Below are 15,458 nucleotides of genomic sequence, written 5' to 3'. Positions count from 1 at the left end.
TGTCAGTGGTGGTTTTGTGGCAAAACTAAGACCGTCACCGAAACAACGACGGTTCTGCCGAGTTATTTGAGGAACTCTCCACACCACTCAATCACTTGATTATCTTATCTAGTTATTTACAGATTCCCATTTTGCTCTTTTGTATTTTTTTCAAATGTGTTTAAAAAAAATATTTCTTTCTCCTCAATTCCTGATATCCAATTACGATCTTGTCTCATCGCTGCCACTCCCCAAAGGGCTCGGAAGGTGCGAAGGTTGAGTCATGCGTCCTCTGAAACAAGACCCGCCAAACCGCGCTTCTTAACACCCACCTGATTAACCCAGAAGCCAGCTGCACCAATGTGTCGGAGGAAACACTGTTCAACTGAAGTCAGCCTGCAGGCGCCCGGCCCGCCTCAAGGAGTCGCTAGAGCGTGATGAGCCAATTAAAGCCCCCCGGCCAAACCCTTTATATTTGAAGGAGCAGGCTGGTGATTGTGACCCTGTTACTTTCTGAGGAAAGTTGGTGCCTGCAGCTGATGTCCCTGGTGGTGCCTCCTGTTCTCAAGAAACTGCCACTATACATCTTGACCAGTCCAGTGTATTTCAGTCCAGTATAGTTCAGTCCAGTATAGTCCAGTTCCGTCCAGTAGAGTTAAGTATAGTCCAGTATAGTCCAGTACAGAATAGTCCAGTCCAGTATAGTCCAGTCCAGTATAGTTCAGTGTAGTTCAGTGTAGTCCAGTATAGTTCAGTCCAGTATAGTTCAGTCCAGTATAGTCCAGTCCAGTATAGTTCAGTGTAGTCCAGCATAGTTCAGTTCAGTATAGTCCAGTATAGTTCAGTGTAGTTCAGTATAGTCCAGTCCAGTATAGTCCAGTCCAGCATAGTTCCGTCCGGTATAGTCCAGTATAGTTCAGTCTAGTATAGTCCTGTCCAGTAGAGTTCAGTTTATTCCAGTATAGTCTAGTATAGTCCAGTCCAGTTTCGTTCAATCCAGTATAGTCCAGTATAGTTCAGCCTAGTATAGTCCTGTCCAGTAGAGTTCAGTTTATTCCAGTATAGTCTAGTATAGTCCAGTCCAGTATAGTTCAGTCCAGTATAGTTCAGTATAGTCCAGTATAGTTCAGTCCAGTCCGGTCCAGAATAGTTCAGTATAGTCCAGTCCAGTATAGTCCAGTATAGTCCAGTCCAATATAGTTCAGTCCAGTATAGTTCAGTATAGTTCAGTCCAGTATAGTTCAGTCCAGTCCAGTATAGTTTAGTTCAGTCCAGTACAGTTTAGTCCAGTATAGTCCATTCCAGTATAGTCCACTATAGTCCAGTCCAGTCTAGTATAGTTTATTTTAGTCCAGTATAGTCCAGTATAGTTTAGTCCAGTATAGTCCAGTTTAGTCCAGTATAGTTTAGTCCAGTATAGTTTAATCCAGTCCAGTATAGTTTAATCCAGTCCAGTATAGTTCAGACCAGTATAGTTCAGTTCAGTATAGTTTAGTTCAGTCTAGTATAGTTTAGTTTTGTCCAGTATAGTCCAGTATAGTCCAGTCCAGTATAGTCCAGTATAGTTTAATTTAGTCCAGTATAGTCCAGGCCAGTATAGTTCAGTATAGTCCAGTCCAGAAAAGTTTAGTTCAGTATAGTCCACTATAGTCCAGTCTAGTATAGTTTATTTTAGTCCAGTATAGTTTAGTCCAGTATAGTTAAGTATAGTCCAGTATAGTCCAGTATAGTTTATTTTAGTCCAGTATAGTTCAGTCCAGTATAGTTCAGTTCAGTGTAGTTCAGTCCAGTATAGTCCAGTATAGTCCAGTATAGTTTATTTTAGTCCAGTCCAGTATAGTTTAGTTCAGTCTAGTATAGTTCAGTATAGTCCAGTATAGTTCAGTATAGTCCAGAAAAGTTTAGTTCAGTAGAGTTTAGTCCAGTCCAGTATAGTCCAGTCCAGTATAGTTTAGTTCAGTCCAGTATAGTTTAGTTTAGTCCAGTATAGTCCAGTCCAGTATAGTCCAGTCCAGTATAGTTTAGTCCAGTCCAGTATAGCTTAGTCCAGTATAGTCCAGTCCAGTATAGTTTAGTCCAGTATAGTCCAGTCCAGTATAGTCCAGTTCAGTTCAGTCCAGTATAGTTTAGTCCAGTATAGATGCTCGACGTGCGCGAGCAGTGTGGGTGCAACGATTGAATAACTTGTTGATGTGATGTAGCTAATTCGTTAGCTAAGCTAGCCACTGTAGCTAGTCAGTAACTCCTCCAGTATGTGATGATGTGATGTAGCTAGTTTGTTAGCTAAGCTAGCCACTGTAGCTAGTCAGTATCTCCTCCAGTATGTGTTGATGTGATGTAGCTAGTTCGTTAGCTAAGCTAGCCACTGTAGCTAGTCAGTATCTCCTCCAGTATGTGTTGATGTGATGTAGCTAGTTCGTTAGCTAAGCTAGCCACTGTAGCTAGTCAGTAACTCCTCCAGTATGTGTTGATGTGATGTAGCTAGTTCGTTAGCTAAGCTAGCCACTGTAGCTAGTCAGTAACTCCTCCAGTATGTGTTGATGTGATGTAGCTAGTTTGTTAGCTAAGCTAGCCACTGTAGCTAGTCAGTAACTCCTCCAGTATGTGTTGATGTGATGTAGCTAGTTCGTTAGCTAGGCTAGCCACTGTAGCTAGTCAGTAACTCCTCCAGTATGTGTTGATGTGATGTAGCTAGTTCGTTAGCTAAGCTAGCCACTGTAGCTAGTCAGTAACTCCTCCAGTATGTGTTGACATCATTTCACAGGATTTATTTTTAAACAAAAGCTGTAGAGATCAGTAATAAATACCACTTCTGTAGCCAAATATCATATTCATCTCTTTGGGGGGGGTTAAGCATTACATGACCTGGTATAATGGTGCGTTGATCAGTTATACAGTTAATACGTTATTTTTGTGTTTTGATGAGATGTTGGCTTGTAATGCAGAGTTGACTTGTAAAGCTCCTCTGTGGCTGCAGAAGCCTAGTTGTGGGTAGACTGTTACTATACTACACAGTACAGTACACTGCACTTCCTTATGTAGTGGTCCTACACCCCCATCTAGTGGTCGCTTGGTGCTATTACTGCACTGGTACTGTAAGTTGAGCAATAGTTCAGAACGAGGAAGCAGGTCAACACAAGTTTAATTAGGGAAATGTTAAATATTTACATTTTAGTCATTTAGCAGACACTCTTATCCAGCGCGACTTACAGTAGTGAATGCATGCATTTGTTTTTGTACTGGCCCCCGTGGGAATCGAACCCACAACCCTGGCGTTGCACACACCATGCTGGCGTTGCAAACACCATGCTCTACCAACTGAGCCACAGGGAAGGCCGTTATGCATTTGCCACATCCATTTAAAAAAAAAACTTTATAATGAATTATACACGGAGTGGACAAAACATTAAGAACACCTTCCTAATATTGAGTTGAATCCCTTTATGCCCTCAGAACAGCCTCAATTCGTCTGGACATGGACTCTACAAGGTGCTGAAAGCTTTCCACAGGGATGCTGGCCCATGTTGACTCTAATGCTTCCCACAGTTGTGGCAAGTTGGCTGGATGTCCTTTGGTATACTCAGTGTAGACTACACACAAATACAGCCTTCACCTTGTAGAGTCCATTCTTACATAAAAAAAAATAGTATTTATCCCTTAAACTATTTTCACCAGGATGAGCGACAAACAATGTTGTAATGTGTCTGAGATATGTTGTATTGTAAATAAATGATTCTAATTCAAAAAATAAAAATACGAAAATGCTAAGATTGCTTACAAACCATGGAGTAAAACAATGTAATTACGAACACACTTTATGATATAGCCTCAAAACATGGTAAAACTATCCCATTCTGACTGAAGCTTTTCCCACAGTCACCATAGCGAAAGGGTTTCTCTCCCATTTGAGTCAGTTGTGCGTGGTTAAGGTCTCCCCGCGATTGAAGCTCTTCCCACAGCAACCATAACTAAATGATTTCTCTCCTGTGTGAGTCATTATATGAATAGTTAGGTTATTTTGGAAGCAGGAAGCTTTTCCACTCTGTCCTTGTTTTCTTTCTTCTACCCGTTTTCATCCTTCCTTTCCTTTGTGGACTGAATCTACATGCCTCAGCAGATGAGTCTTACGAGTGAATCTTTTCTCACAGACTGAGCAGCCATGTTGTTTCTCTCCCGTGTGAGTCAGTTTATGAGCTGTTAGGTTGGGTTTGGCACGGAAGCTTTTCCCACAGTCACCACAGCTAAATGATTTCTCTACCATGTGAGTCAGTTTATGCCTGGTTAGGTAGCTCTTGACACTGAAGCTTTTCCCACAGTCACCACAGTTAAATGATTTCTCTCCTGTGTGAGTCAGTTTATGCCTGGTTAGGTGCTGCTTGACACGGAAGCTTTTCCCACAGTCACTACAACTAAATGGTTTCTCTCCTGTGTGAGTCAATATGTGAAAGGTTAGGTAAGCTTTGCGACTAAAGCTATTCCCACAGTCGCCACAGATAAATGATTTCTCTCCTGTGTGAGTCAGTTTATGCCTGGTTAGGTGCTGCTTGACACGGAAGCTTTTCCCACAGTCACCACAGTTAAATGATTTCTCTCCTGTGTGAGTCAGTTTATGCCTGGCTAGGTTCTGCTTGACACTGAAGCTTTTCCCACAGTCACCACAGCTATATAGTTTCTCTCCTGTGTGAATCAGTAAATGTTCAGTTAGGCTCATCTTCAGATTGAAGCTTTTCCCACAGTCACCACAGCTAAAAGGTTTCTCTCCTTTGTGAATCCTCATGTGCCTGGGGAGACCACCTTTGTGTTTGAAGGTCTTGCTACAAACAGGGCAGATATAGGGTTTCCCACCGTGACAGAGTCGGACATGGGCCTTCAGTTTACAGGTGGAATTGTAGCGTTTCTTGCAGAATCTACATTCACTGGGTCTCTTCTTGCTGAGAGTCACATGTCTCTGCAGATCAGCTTTCAGAGCAAACGTTTCTCCACAGTCACGGCAGTGATGAGTTTTTCTAGCTGTGGTGCTGGGTTTGGAACAGTGTTTCTCCAATGGTGGGCTTGGATCCAATGGTGGGCTTGGATCCAATGGTGGGCTGCTGTCAAGTCCTACTGTGTCGCTGCTTACAGCTGAGCTGTGGCTGGAGGCATTGTTTTGATTATCTGGAGGGTCACAGGGAATGTTGAGACCCTTAATGTGGGTCACAGTGACAAAAGGTTTCAGATCCACTGGTTTAGAGTCACTCTCTCTGTTCTCCACAGTCCGGGTTTGGGGAAGAGTCAAGGACCAAAGTGGGTCCTCCAGATCACATTCACTTTTCACACAGGAAGGAGTGAATATGGAGTCTTTGGTATCAAAGAGCCCTTGAAGCTGCTCTTCCTCCTGACTGGTCCTGACTTCCTCCTGTTCCTCTTTAATCTGTGTGGGCTCTGGGTCCTCCTGCCCCAGACTGGGGCTCCACTCCTGCTCACAGTGCTGCTGCTCAGGGGGGAACTTCCTCTTCAGAGAGAGAAAGAGAGAACTGCAGGGAGTCTGGAGGGAAGGAGAGGAGGAACAGATGTTATTTATATACTACAGAATTAAATAGAACACTTGAATCACAAATGTGAATTATATATTTTTTTTAATTGAAAACGTCTTTATTGGCATTGATCCAACATAATAACAGGAGCTAAAATAATGTGCAAAACATAAAACATTTTTTACTGCTTCCAAACTTGATATTTTAATAAAGCTTGTACACGTCCTAATAATTTGAGATATTTCTCAGAAAACTAGATGTTTTGATCACCGTATGCTTACTTGTATTATGACCTCACGGCGTTTAAGATGAGCAGAGTCAGGGGTCTACAGGACTGAAGCCGTACTCTGCCTACTGCCATCATCAATATAATATTGAATTACTAGTGTGAACGTAAACGTACTCACAGTCTCTAATGAAATGCATTGGAGTCAGAAAGGCTGTGCTATATAAGCTATTTTAAATAATCTTTTCCTGACAAATAACTTTTTAATTATGCCCGGTGAATCTTAGCTATATTATAAACTGTTCTTTAAAAATGGATGCAATGGAGATCCCTGTTACCGGTGTCATGACGTTGGCCTGTGGGTAAGTTTTATGACACCCCCCCAATAAATACATTTCTCCCTTCCCCTCTCTGAATCTACTGAAGGACTTGAATAGCCTGTGTTAAATATAGAGAGTCTGGGAACATCAAACACATGGGGAAAGGAACCATATTTTGTTAATAAAACCAGTTGGAAATATGCTTGATAACGTAATGAGTATGGATTTCATATCAGTTGTCATCTGAGACATTATGATTGATGACAGGACGACATAAACTGTACCTGAGAAAGTATACGCCCTCTAGTTATCAGAGTCACATGGAATTGTTATGCAATTGAAATGTTTGATATTGAAAATGTTTGTTAGGAGATGAAATGTAATTTTAGCTTCCAAATGAGAGAATTGGGTTTTCATAAGGAAAGTGCCCTGCTTGATCAGTGGCCCACCCCTGTGAAGAGTCAGGGGTTATAAACGATGAAACACCTCCCTCCCCCCTCTCCACTATATAAGCCTTTGATGAAAAGATAACCACGTTGTTCCAGTACAGGAGGTCTGCAGCCTCTACGTTAGAAGGACACACATGTCAAGGACAGAACTAAGCCAACCTCGGCGTGAGCTATGGTATGAACTGGTATGAACTTTGAGCTTATTCACTACAGAAGTGCTACTTCCTAGCCGCTGTAACGTGGGCTAGGAAAGGACGGACGACGGATCCAGTCTAACAGACGGACGAAGATACCACCACGTATCCAATTTACCACCAGAGACATTCTTGCGAGGACAGGAAGGTCTGTTGGCCAACCCGGCCAGCATCTACGACCAATCTACCGAAGCGCAGCTCAGAGTAAATATTTATTGCATTTTCCTTTTCCAAATGGGCGGTAATTTAGAATGCATAAGATAATGTATTTACGATAGCATAGCTGCTGTTTCTGTGTTCCTAAATCTTCCCGCTCTTTCATTCAAGCCCATCCCCCTTTCCTTTGTGTAACCAGCTTTCATACAGGTTCCGTCCACCAGGACGTTTTCTGTATGACATCATTTGTATTCGGTGTATTTGTAATTCTGTGTGATTAGTTAGGTATTTAGTAAATAAATAAACCCAATTTTGTATTGCTGATTCAACTTGTTAGCCAGGGTTCGTGAAGATAACCAAGAATTTACAACTTTCATTATGAGACTGAAAATAAAACAAGGGTTAATATTGACTGCTATCGATGTAAAATATTACAAAGTATTTTAAGAGTTTATTCGGAAGATAACGGCTCTATAAACGTTCTTCCGTGGTGCCCCGACTTTCTAGTTAATTACATTTACATGATTAGCTTAATCAGGTAATATTAATTACAGAGAAATCATTTTATAAGTTAGCATGTCATATCACTTAATCCGGCATAGCCAAAGACACGACACCGGAAACAATTTATTAACTAAGTAGAACCGTAGCTAGCTAGGTATTACCGTAAATTTTGGACTATAAGCCGCAACTTTTTTCCCACGCTTTGAACCTCGCGGCTTAAACAATGACGCGGCTAATATATGGATTTTTCCCGCTTTCAAATTTTTTTTTCAAAAAAAACCCCCACATTCTGTGACGTGCTCAGTTTTTTGGCGGCATGAAGCTTTCATTAGACCAATGAAATTGCCGAACGGGTTAAGGTCAAAGAACTTTTTTTGTTTACTGTTTAGATTAAATTGAGCGCTCTCAAATTTCCCATCATTCTGATTACGGTAGTCATTTTGTCACCCTCATCATGTCAAAGACACAGAGAAATGCATATGATGCAGCTTTCAAGTTGAAGGCGATTGATCTGGCTGTTGGAAAAGGAAATAGAGCTGCTGCACGGGAGCTTGGTCTTAATGAGTCGATGATAAGACGTTGGAAACAGCAGCGTGAGGAATTGACTCAGTGCAAAAAGACAACTAAAGCTTACTGCTAATTTTTTATTTTTTGTTACAAGCCGTGTTTCGTTAAAGCCTGTGTAAAGTTAATTTGTTTCAATGTACTGGTAGGCACCTGCGGCTTATAGACATGTGCGGCTTATTTATATTCCAAATAATATATATTTTTTAAATTCAGTGGGTGCGGCTTATATTCAGGTGGGCTTAATAGTCCGGAAATTACGGTAGATCTACGTACAAACCTATTCTATATAGTTTTATCTCTGGTGTCCTCCCCAGCAGTCTCCGTAGCAGATCATTCTCTTCCTGGTACTCTGCTACAGTTTCCTCAACCGCACCAAGAATCTCCACAGCAGCAGATTCCGTTAAACATTCATTTAACAACACACGAAACAACTGTAGTTTAGACGTTTTCAGTGGACTGAGAGTTGGGTGTTCAGCTAGTATGGCTTCTTGATGTGGGTCCATCTGATCACATTCACTTTTCACACAGGAAGGAGTGAATGTGGAGTCTTTGGTATCAAAGAACCCTTGAAGCTGCTCTTCCTGCTGACTGGTCCTGACTTCCTCTTGTTCCTCTTTCATCTTTCTGGTCTCTGGGTCCTTCTGTCCCAGAATGGGGCTCCACTCCTGCTGCTCAGGGGGAACCTCCTCTTCAGAGACAGAGAGCTGCAGGGAGTCTGGAGGGAAGGAGAGGAATAGCAGAGGTTTACACTCCCCTATGTATTTATTTAGACAGTGAAACTAACATTTACAAATGTGGCTCTATACTCCAGAATTTGGGATTTGAGATCAAATGTTTTATATGTAGTGATAATACAGAATGTCACCTTTTATTTGAGGGAATTTTCATAAGATCTGTTTTACCATTTAGAAATCAAAGCACTTTATGTATCTAGTCCCCCAACGTGAAGAAGTCAAAAGCGTTTGGATAAATTAACTTAGTGTATTACAGTAGTCAGAAGTGTAGTATTTGATCCCATATTCCTTACACACATTAAGCTTGTGAAACCACATACTTGTTGAATACATTAGCAGGGGTGGGTATAACTTGGGGAACGTTCCAACAGGAATCTGTTCCCAAAACTACGTAAATAACAAGGATGTCAACAAACAATGCATACAACGTAGCCTGATCAATTCACCACCTAGCTAACTAGCTGCCCAATAGGCATCAACTCACCACCCAGCTAACTAGCTGCCCAATAGGCATCAACTCACCACCTAGCTAACTAGCTGCCGAATAGGCATCAACTCACCACCTAGCTAACTAGCTGCCCAATAGACATCAACTCACCACGTTGCTTATTCTTTTTATTATTTTTTCCTCTTAGAGTTTAACCATTTATGTTCTTTAATACAAGGCCGACATACAAGTTCCTTACTTTTTTCCCCTTCTACTTGCCTCTTCCATTTTTGTGGTAATGCTGCAATTAATTGGTTGTAATTTTGGGTAGAGCAGACATTTCAATATGTCTGTGTTAGCTGCATGTGTGACATAACTCCACCAGTCCTATTTATAATATCATTCACTAAAATTATACCTGTTCTAAACATTTCTTTGAAAAATACATTTTTTTTAATCAGTTAGTATATTTGAATTTAACCACAATATTTGTTGTATTATTTGTTCTGTCTTTTCAGGTGGATTAAACTGAAATTGAAACCAACTTTCTAAGGCTTGTTTAAAAAATAAAGATATTTTGGAGATTATTTTCTTTTCAAACAACCGAAAGTGGGCAGGTGTAATCTGAATAAAGGGGAAAAAGACCATTCTTGAACATAGGATGAGACATTGCAACCAATTTACTAGAGAACCTGTTTGGATTTAAGTATAACTTTTGTATGACTGATGCCTTTAGTGAGAGGTCTAATGCTTCAATATTTAATCATTTCTGCCCTCCGAATTCATATATTCATTATACAAATAGGCCCTTTTAATTTTGTCTGGCTTGCCGTTCCAAATGAATATTTTTTGTTCTTATAATTTAAAAACATGTCACTAGGTGTAGGCAAAACCATAAGCAAATAGGTAAACTGTGATATGACTAAAGAGTTAATCAGGGTGATTTTTCCACATATAGACAGGTATTTTCCTTTCCATCGTAGCAAGATCTTATCTATTTTTGCTAACTTTCTATAAAAATGTATTGGAGTGAGATCATTTCTTTTTTTTGGGATTTGTATACCAAGTATGTCCACATCTCCGTCAGACCATTTAATTGGTAATGTAACATGGTAATGTATAATTAGCATTTTTTAGTGATCCAATATAATATAGTACACTTATCATAATTTGGTTTTAATCTAGAGAGGATAGCAAAAGTATCTAGATCCTTTATGAGGCTGTGGATGGATTCTAATTGTGGTTTTAAAAGAAAACATGAATCATCAGCGTACAATGACAGCTTAGTTTTTAAGCCACAGGTTTCTAATCCCTTAATAGTATTGTTTGATCTAATCTTAACAGCTAACATTTCGATGGCAATAATAAATAAATATGCCGACAGAGGACAACCTTGTTTTACTCCTCTAGATAGTTTAAAACTTTTTGAGATGTAGCCATTATTTACTATTTTACACCTAGGGTTACTATACATAACCTTAACCCATGTTATAAGATTCCCCAAAATTGAAATATTCTAGGCATTTATATATTAACTCCAGTCGTACTTTATCAAAAGCCTTTTCAAAATCAGATATGAAAACCAGGCCTGGTGTCCCCGATATTTCATAGTGTTCTATTGCTTCCATTACTTGTTGTATATTATCTCCAATGTATCGCCCATGTAAAAAACCTGTCTGATTAGGATGAATAATATCTGACAATACTTTTTTAATTCCATGCGCCAAGCATTTTGCTAGGATTTTTGCATCACAACACTGAAGTGTAAGAGGTCTCCAATTTTTTAAATGGACTGGATCTTTATATATACCACTTGGATCCTGTTTCAGTAATAATGAAATCAGACCTTCTTGTTGTGTGTCTGATAATCTACCGTTTATATAGGAGTGGTTAAAACATGCTAATAATGGTCCTCTGATTATATCAAAAAAAGTTTCGTATACTTCCACTGGTATGCCATCCAGCCCTGGAGTTTTCCCAGCCTTAAAGGCCCCAATTGCATCAAGTAGTTCCTCCTCTGTAATTTGGCCTTCAAATGAGTCTTTCTGTACAGATGTTAATTTTACATTATTATTAGGAAAAAAATCCATACAATTTGTTTCAGTTTAGTGGAGATGGAGACTAAAACGAAAACATATTCTTAAAAAGTACTTTACTTCCTCTTTCAAAATATAATTTGGTGAATCATGCGCGACTCCATTTGTAACAAGTTTTAATACATTTTTTTTGGAAGCATTTCTATATTGAAGATTGAAAAATAATTTGGTGCATTTTTCCCCATATTCCATCCAGTTCGCTTTATTTTTATAATATATAACACTGGATCTTTCTTGAATAAGTTCCTTCATTTATTTTTATTTTTCCTCTAACTTATTCTGTGCCTCTATGGAACCGTTTTTATTGCTATCTAACTGTACCGTTAGTCCTTCAATTTCCTTTGTTAATATGGGCTCTTATGATCTAAATTGCTTTTGTTTTATAGATGAGTACTGAATTGCATGGCCTCTAAAGGCACATTTAAAAGTGTCCCATACAATAAGTGGATCTGCTGTACCTATGTTATGTCTGAAAAAGTCAGTTATAAATTATTCTGTCCTAGTTCTAAACAATTTATCATCTAGTAAGCTTTGATTAAATTTCCAATACCCTCGCCCACGTGGAAATTCTGTAAGAGTAATATATATGCCAATTATGTGATGATCCGACCGCATTCTGTCCCCTAGCAACACTTTTTAAACTTTTTGTGCCAGAGAGAATGGCATAATAATTAGGCAAAGACTCAGCATCTGCAAAAGGTTCGTACGGTTTGTTCAGAGAACGTTCTGCCCAACATTAACAAAGAAGTTCATTTTATCCTCTCTCTCCGTTTACGCACACACCTCCACACATACAGTAGGTGAATAGTATCTCTCCCCTGACTTCCCACCACTGTTAATCACTATCCAGCGCTGCCTGTTCCTTTCCCCCGAGATTAGGAGAACCTTGAAGGCTACTCCCGGTCTCTTCACCCACACACATGTCCACAGTTCCCTTAGGCCCACTAATCACACACGCACACATTTCTCTCCCTTCCGGGTCTCTACTAGACCTTATGGGACTAACGTTCAGTACTTTAATTATTCATTATCCATGCTACATAACTACTAATTAATAATGGATTATTGATTCATTTAACCTTTATGAGATAATTCTCTTATCAACGTGGTGAGTGAAAAATGCAACAAAATTGCTCACTCCCTACCTGGTATCTTACTCTGCCACTATACAATGTTGTATGTGTTGTTTTCGGAACAGATTCCTGTTGGAACGTTCCACAAATTATACCCACCCCATTTGCAGTTTGTTTTGGCTGTGTTGTGGGTTTTGCCCAATAGGAACTGAATGGTGAATAATGTATTGTGTAAGTTTGGAGTCCCTTTTATTGTAAATACAATGGAATCTGTTTCTGGATAATTATGAATGAATCTTCAATGACGACAAGTGAGAAAGTTAAACGAATGATCATCACATGAACAAGGCTGGCTATGCTTTCCACCCCGGTCAACAGCATTGCACCCCCCACAGCAACTTGCTCAAGCCTCCCCCATTTCTCCTTCACCCAAATAGCTGATGTTCTGAAAGAGTTGCAAAATCTGGACCCCTACAAATCAGCTGGGCTAGACAATCTGGACCCTCTCTTTCTAAAATTATCCGCCACAATTGTTGCAACCCCTATTACCAGTCTGTTCAACCTCTCTTTCGTATCGCCGGAGATTCCTAAAGATTGGAAAGCTGCTGCGTTCATCTAGACCCAAACTGTTACAGACCTATATCTATCCTACCCTGCCTTTCTAAGGTCTTCGAAAGCCAAGTTAACAAACAGATCACCGACCATTTCCAATCCCACCGTACCTTCTCCGCCATGCAATCTGGTTTCAGAGCTGGTCATGGGTGCACCTCAGCCATGCTCAAGGTCCTAAACGATATCATAACCGCCATCGATAAGAGACAATACTGTGCAGCTTTATTCATAGACCTGGCCAAGGCTTTCGACTCTGTCAATCACCGTATTCTTATCGGCAGACTCAACAGCCTTGGTTTCTCAAACGACTGCCTGGCCTGGTTCATCAACTACTTCTCTGACAGAGTTCAGTGTGTCAAATCGGAGGGCCTGTTGTCTGGACCTCTGGCAGTCTCTATGGGGGTGCCACAGGGTTCAATTCTTGGGCCGACTCTTTTCTATGTATACATCAATGATGTCGCTCTTGATGCTGGTGATTCCCTGATCCACCTCTACGCAGACGACACCATTCTGTATACTTCTGGCCCTTCTTTGGACACTGTGTTAACTAACCTCCAGACGAGCTTCAATGCCATCAACTGCTCTAAACGCAAGTAAAACTAAATGCATGCTCTTCAACCGATCGCTGCCAGCACCTGCCCGCCCATCCAGCATAACTACTCTGGATGGTTCTGACTTAGAATCTGTGAACAATTACAAATACCTCGGTGTCTGGGTAGACTGTAAACTCTCCTTCCAGACTCACATTAAGCATCTCCAATCCAAAATTAAATCTAGAATCGGCTTCCTATATCGCAACAAAGCTTCCTTCACTCATGCTGCCAAACATATCCTCATAAAACTGACTATCCTGCCGATCCTTGACTTCGGCGATGTAATTTACAAAATAGCATCCAACACTCTACTCAGCAAACTGGATGCAGTCTATCACAGTGCCATCCGTTTTGTCACCAAAGCCCCATATACTACCCACCACTGCGACTTGTACGCCCTCGTTGGCTGGCCTTCGCTTCATATTCGTCGCCAAACCCACTGGCTCCAGGTCATCTATAAGTCTTTGTTAGGTAAAGCCCCGCCTTATCTCAGCTCACTGGTCACCATAGCAGCACCCACCCATAGCACGCGCTCCAGTAGGTACATTTCACTGGTCATCCCCAAAGCCAATTCCTAATTTGGCCGCCTTTCCTTCCAGTTCTCTGCTGCCAATGACTGGAACGAATTGCAAAACATTTTTTTATGAATGTTTTTTTATATAAAAATTTATAAAATTTGCTGGAGACTGATATTTCCCTCACTAACTTTAAGCATCAGCTGTCAGAGCAGCTCACAGATCACTGTACATAGCCCATCTGTAAATAGCCCATCCTACTACCTCATCCCCATATTGTTATTTTTTTCTCCTTTGCACCCCAGTATCTCTACTAGCACATTCATCTTCTGCACATCTATCACTCCAGTGTTTATTGCTAAATTGTAATTGTAATCTTACTGCATTTGCACACACTGTATATAGATTTATTTTTCTATTGTGTTATTGACTGTAAGTTTGTTCATTCCATGTGTAACTCTGTGTTGTTGCTTGTGTCCCACTGCTTTGCACTATCTTGGCCAGGTCAAAGTTGTAAATGAGAACGTATTCTCAACTGGCCTACCTGGTTAAATAAAGGTGAAATAAAAAATAAATAAACATCCATCCCAAAATGCTGACCTCCCCTGTTATTGGGGAGGGGGTGTATGATCTTCATTAGTCATGATTTATTCGTGATTATCCGTAATCATAGTAGCAGCCACATGAATGTAGTAGTGTTCAGAAACATTATATTCTTATTTACAATAAAAAACAATGACTCCAAAAGTACAATACGTTACACTTGAAATGTGTGTCATTTAGCAGACGCTCTTATCTGCAGCAATTACAGGATACATCAGGGTTAAGTGCTTTGCTCAAGTGCACATGGACCGATTTTTAACCTAATGTGGAAATAGTGAAGGGGTCTGAATACTTTCCGAATGCACTGTACATACGTACCTGTTCTACATAGTTGAACCTCTGATGTGATCTCCAGCAGTCTCCGTAGCCGATCATTCTCCTCCTGGTATTTCACTACCGTTTTCTCAACTTCCCCGAAAATCTCCACAGCAGCCGAAGTTAAGCGCTCATTTAAAAACACATGAAACGACTGTTGTTTCGACATTTTAAGTTGACTGGTAGCTAGTTAGCTATTCAGCTGCTAGCTTCTTCCACGAGGAACAACCATGTTCACAAGAAAGAAAAGTCCACTCGCAAGCTCACTTCCGCCTGTATCAGCGGGTGGCAAGACAATACCACAGCGCATCTATGTGGATGGAGAGTTAACTACAAGTTACAGACCATTTTTTTAAAATGAAACCTTTATTTGACTTGGCAAGTCAGTTAAGAACTAATTATTATTTACAGCGACGGCATCCTGGGGAACAGTGGGTTAATTGGCTTGTTCAGAATGACAGATTTTTATCTCGTCAGCTCTGGGATTTGATCCAGCAACCTTTTGATTACTGGCCCTACATTCTAACCACGAGGCTACTTGACACCCAAGACTAGCAGTGATAATAGAAATAGATAACTACA

The 15,458-nt window shown here is 40.4% G+C and overlaps 2 protein-coding genes across 2 annotated transcripts; both read right to left on the bottom strand.

Moving 5' to 3' along the window:
* Nucleotides 1–3,412: 3,412 nt before the first annotated feature.
* On the bottom strand, nucleotides 3,413–5,455 carry LOC123728768 (zinc finger protein 714-like). Its single transcript, XM_045701630.1, has one exon. It carries the CDS (start codon nucleotides 4,754–4,756, stop codon nucleotides 4,052–4,054), a length of 705 nt encoding a protein of 234 aa, XP_045557586.1. The 5' UTR covers nucleotides 4,757–5,455; the 3' UTR covers nucleotides 3,413–4,051.
* Nucleotides 5,454–15,134, bottom strand: LOC106560484 (uncharacterized). Its single transcript, XM_045700613.1, has 3 exons — nucleotides 14,880–15,134; nucleotides 8,186–8,623; nucleotides 5,454–5,503 (listed from the first exon to the last, which is right to left on the bottom strand). The coding sequence occupies exons 1-3, from the start codon at nucleotides 15,043–15,045 to the stop codon at nucleotides 5,454–5,456; spliced, it is 654 nt and encodes a 217-aa protein (XP_045556569.1). The 5' UTR covers nucleotides 15,046–15,134.
* Between the last annotated feature and the right edge of the window lie 324 nt (nucleotides 15,135–15,458).

This window comes from Salmo salar, chromosome ssa18, assembly GCF_905237065.1.
Source record: "Salmo salar chromosome ssa18, Ssal_v3.1, whole genome shotgun sequence".
Classification (NCBI taxonomy): domain Eukaryota; kingdom Metazoa; phylum Chordata; class Actinopteri; order Salmoniformes; family Salmonidae; genus Salmo; species Salmo salar.
This window is presented reverse-complemented; position numbering and strand designations above follow the sequence as displayed.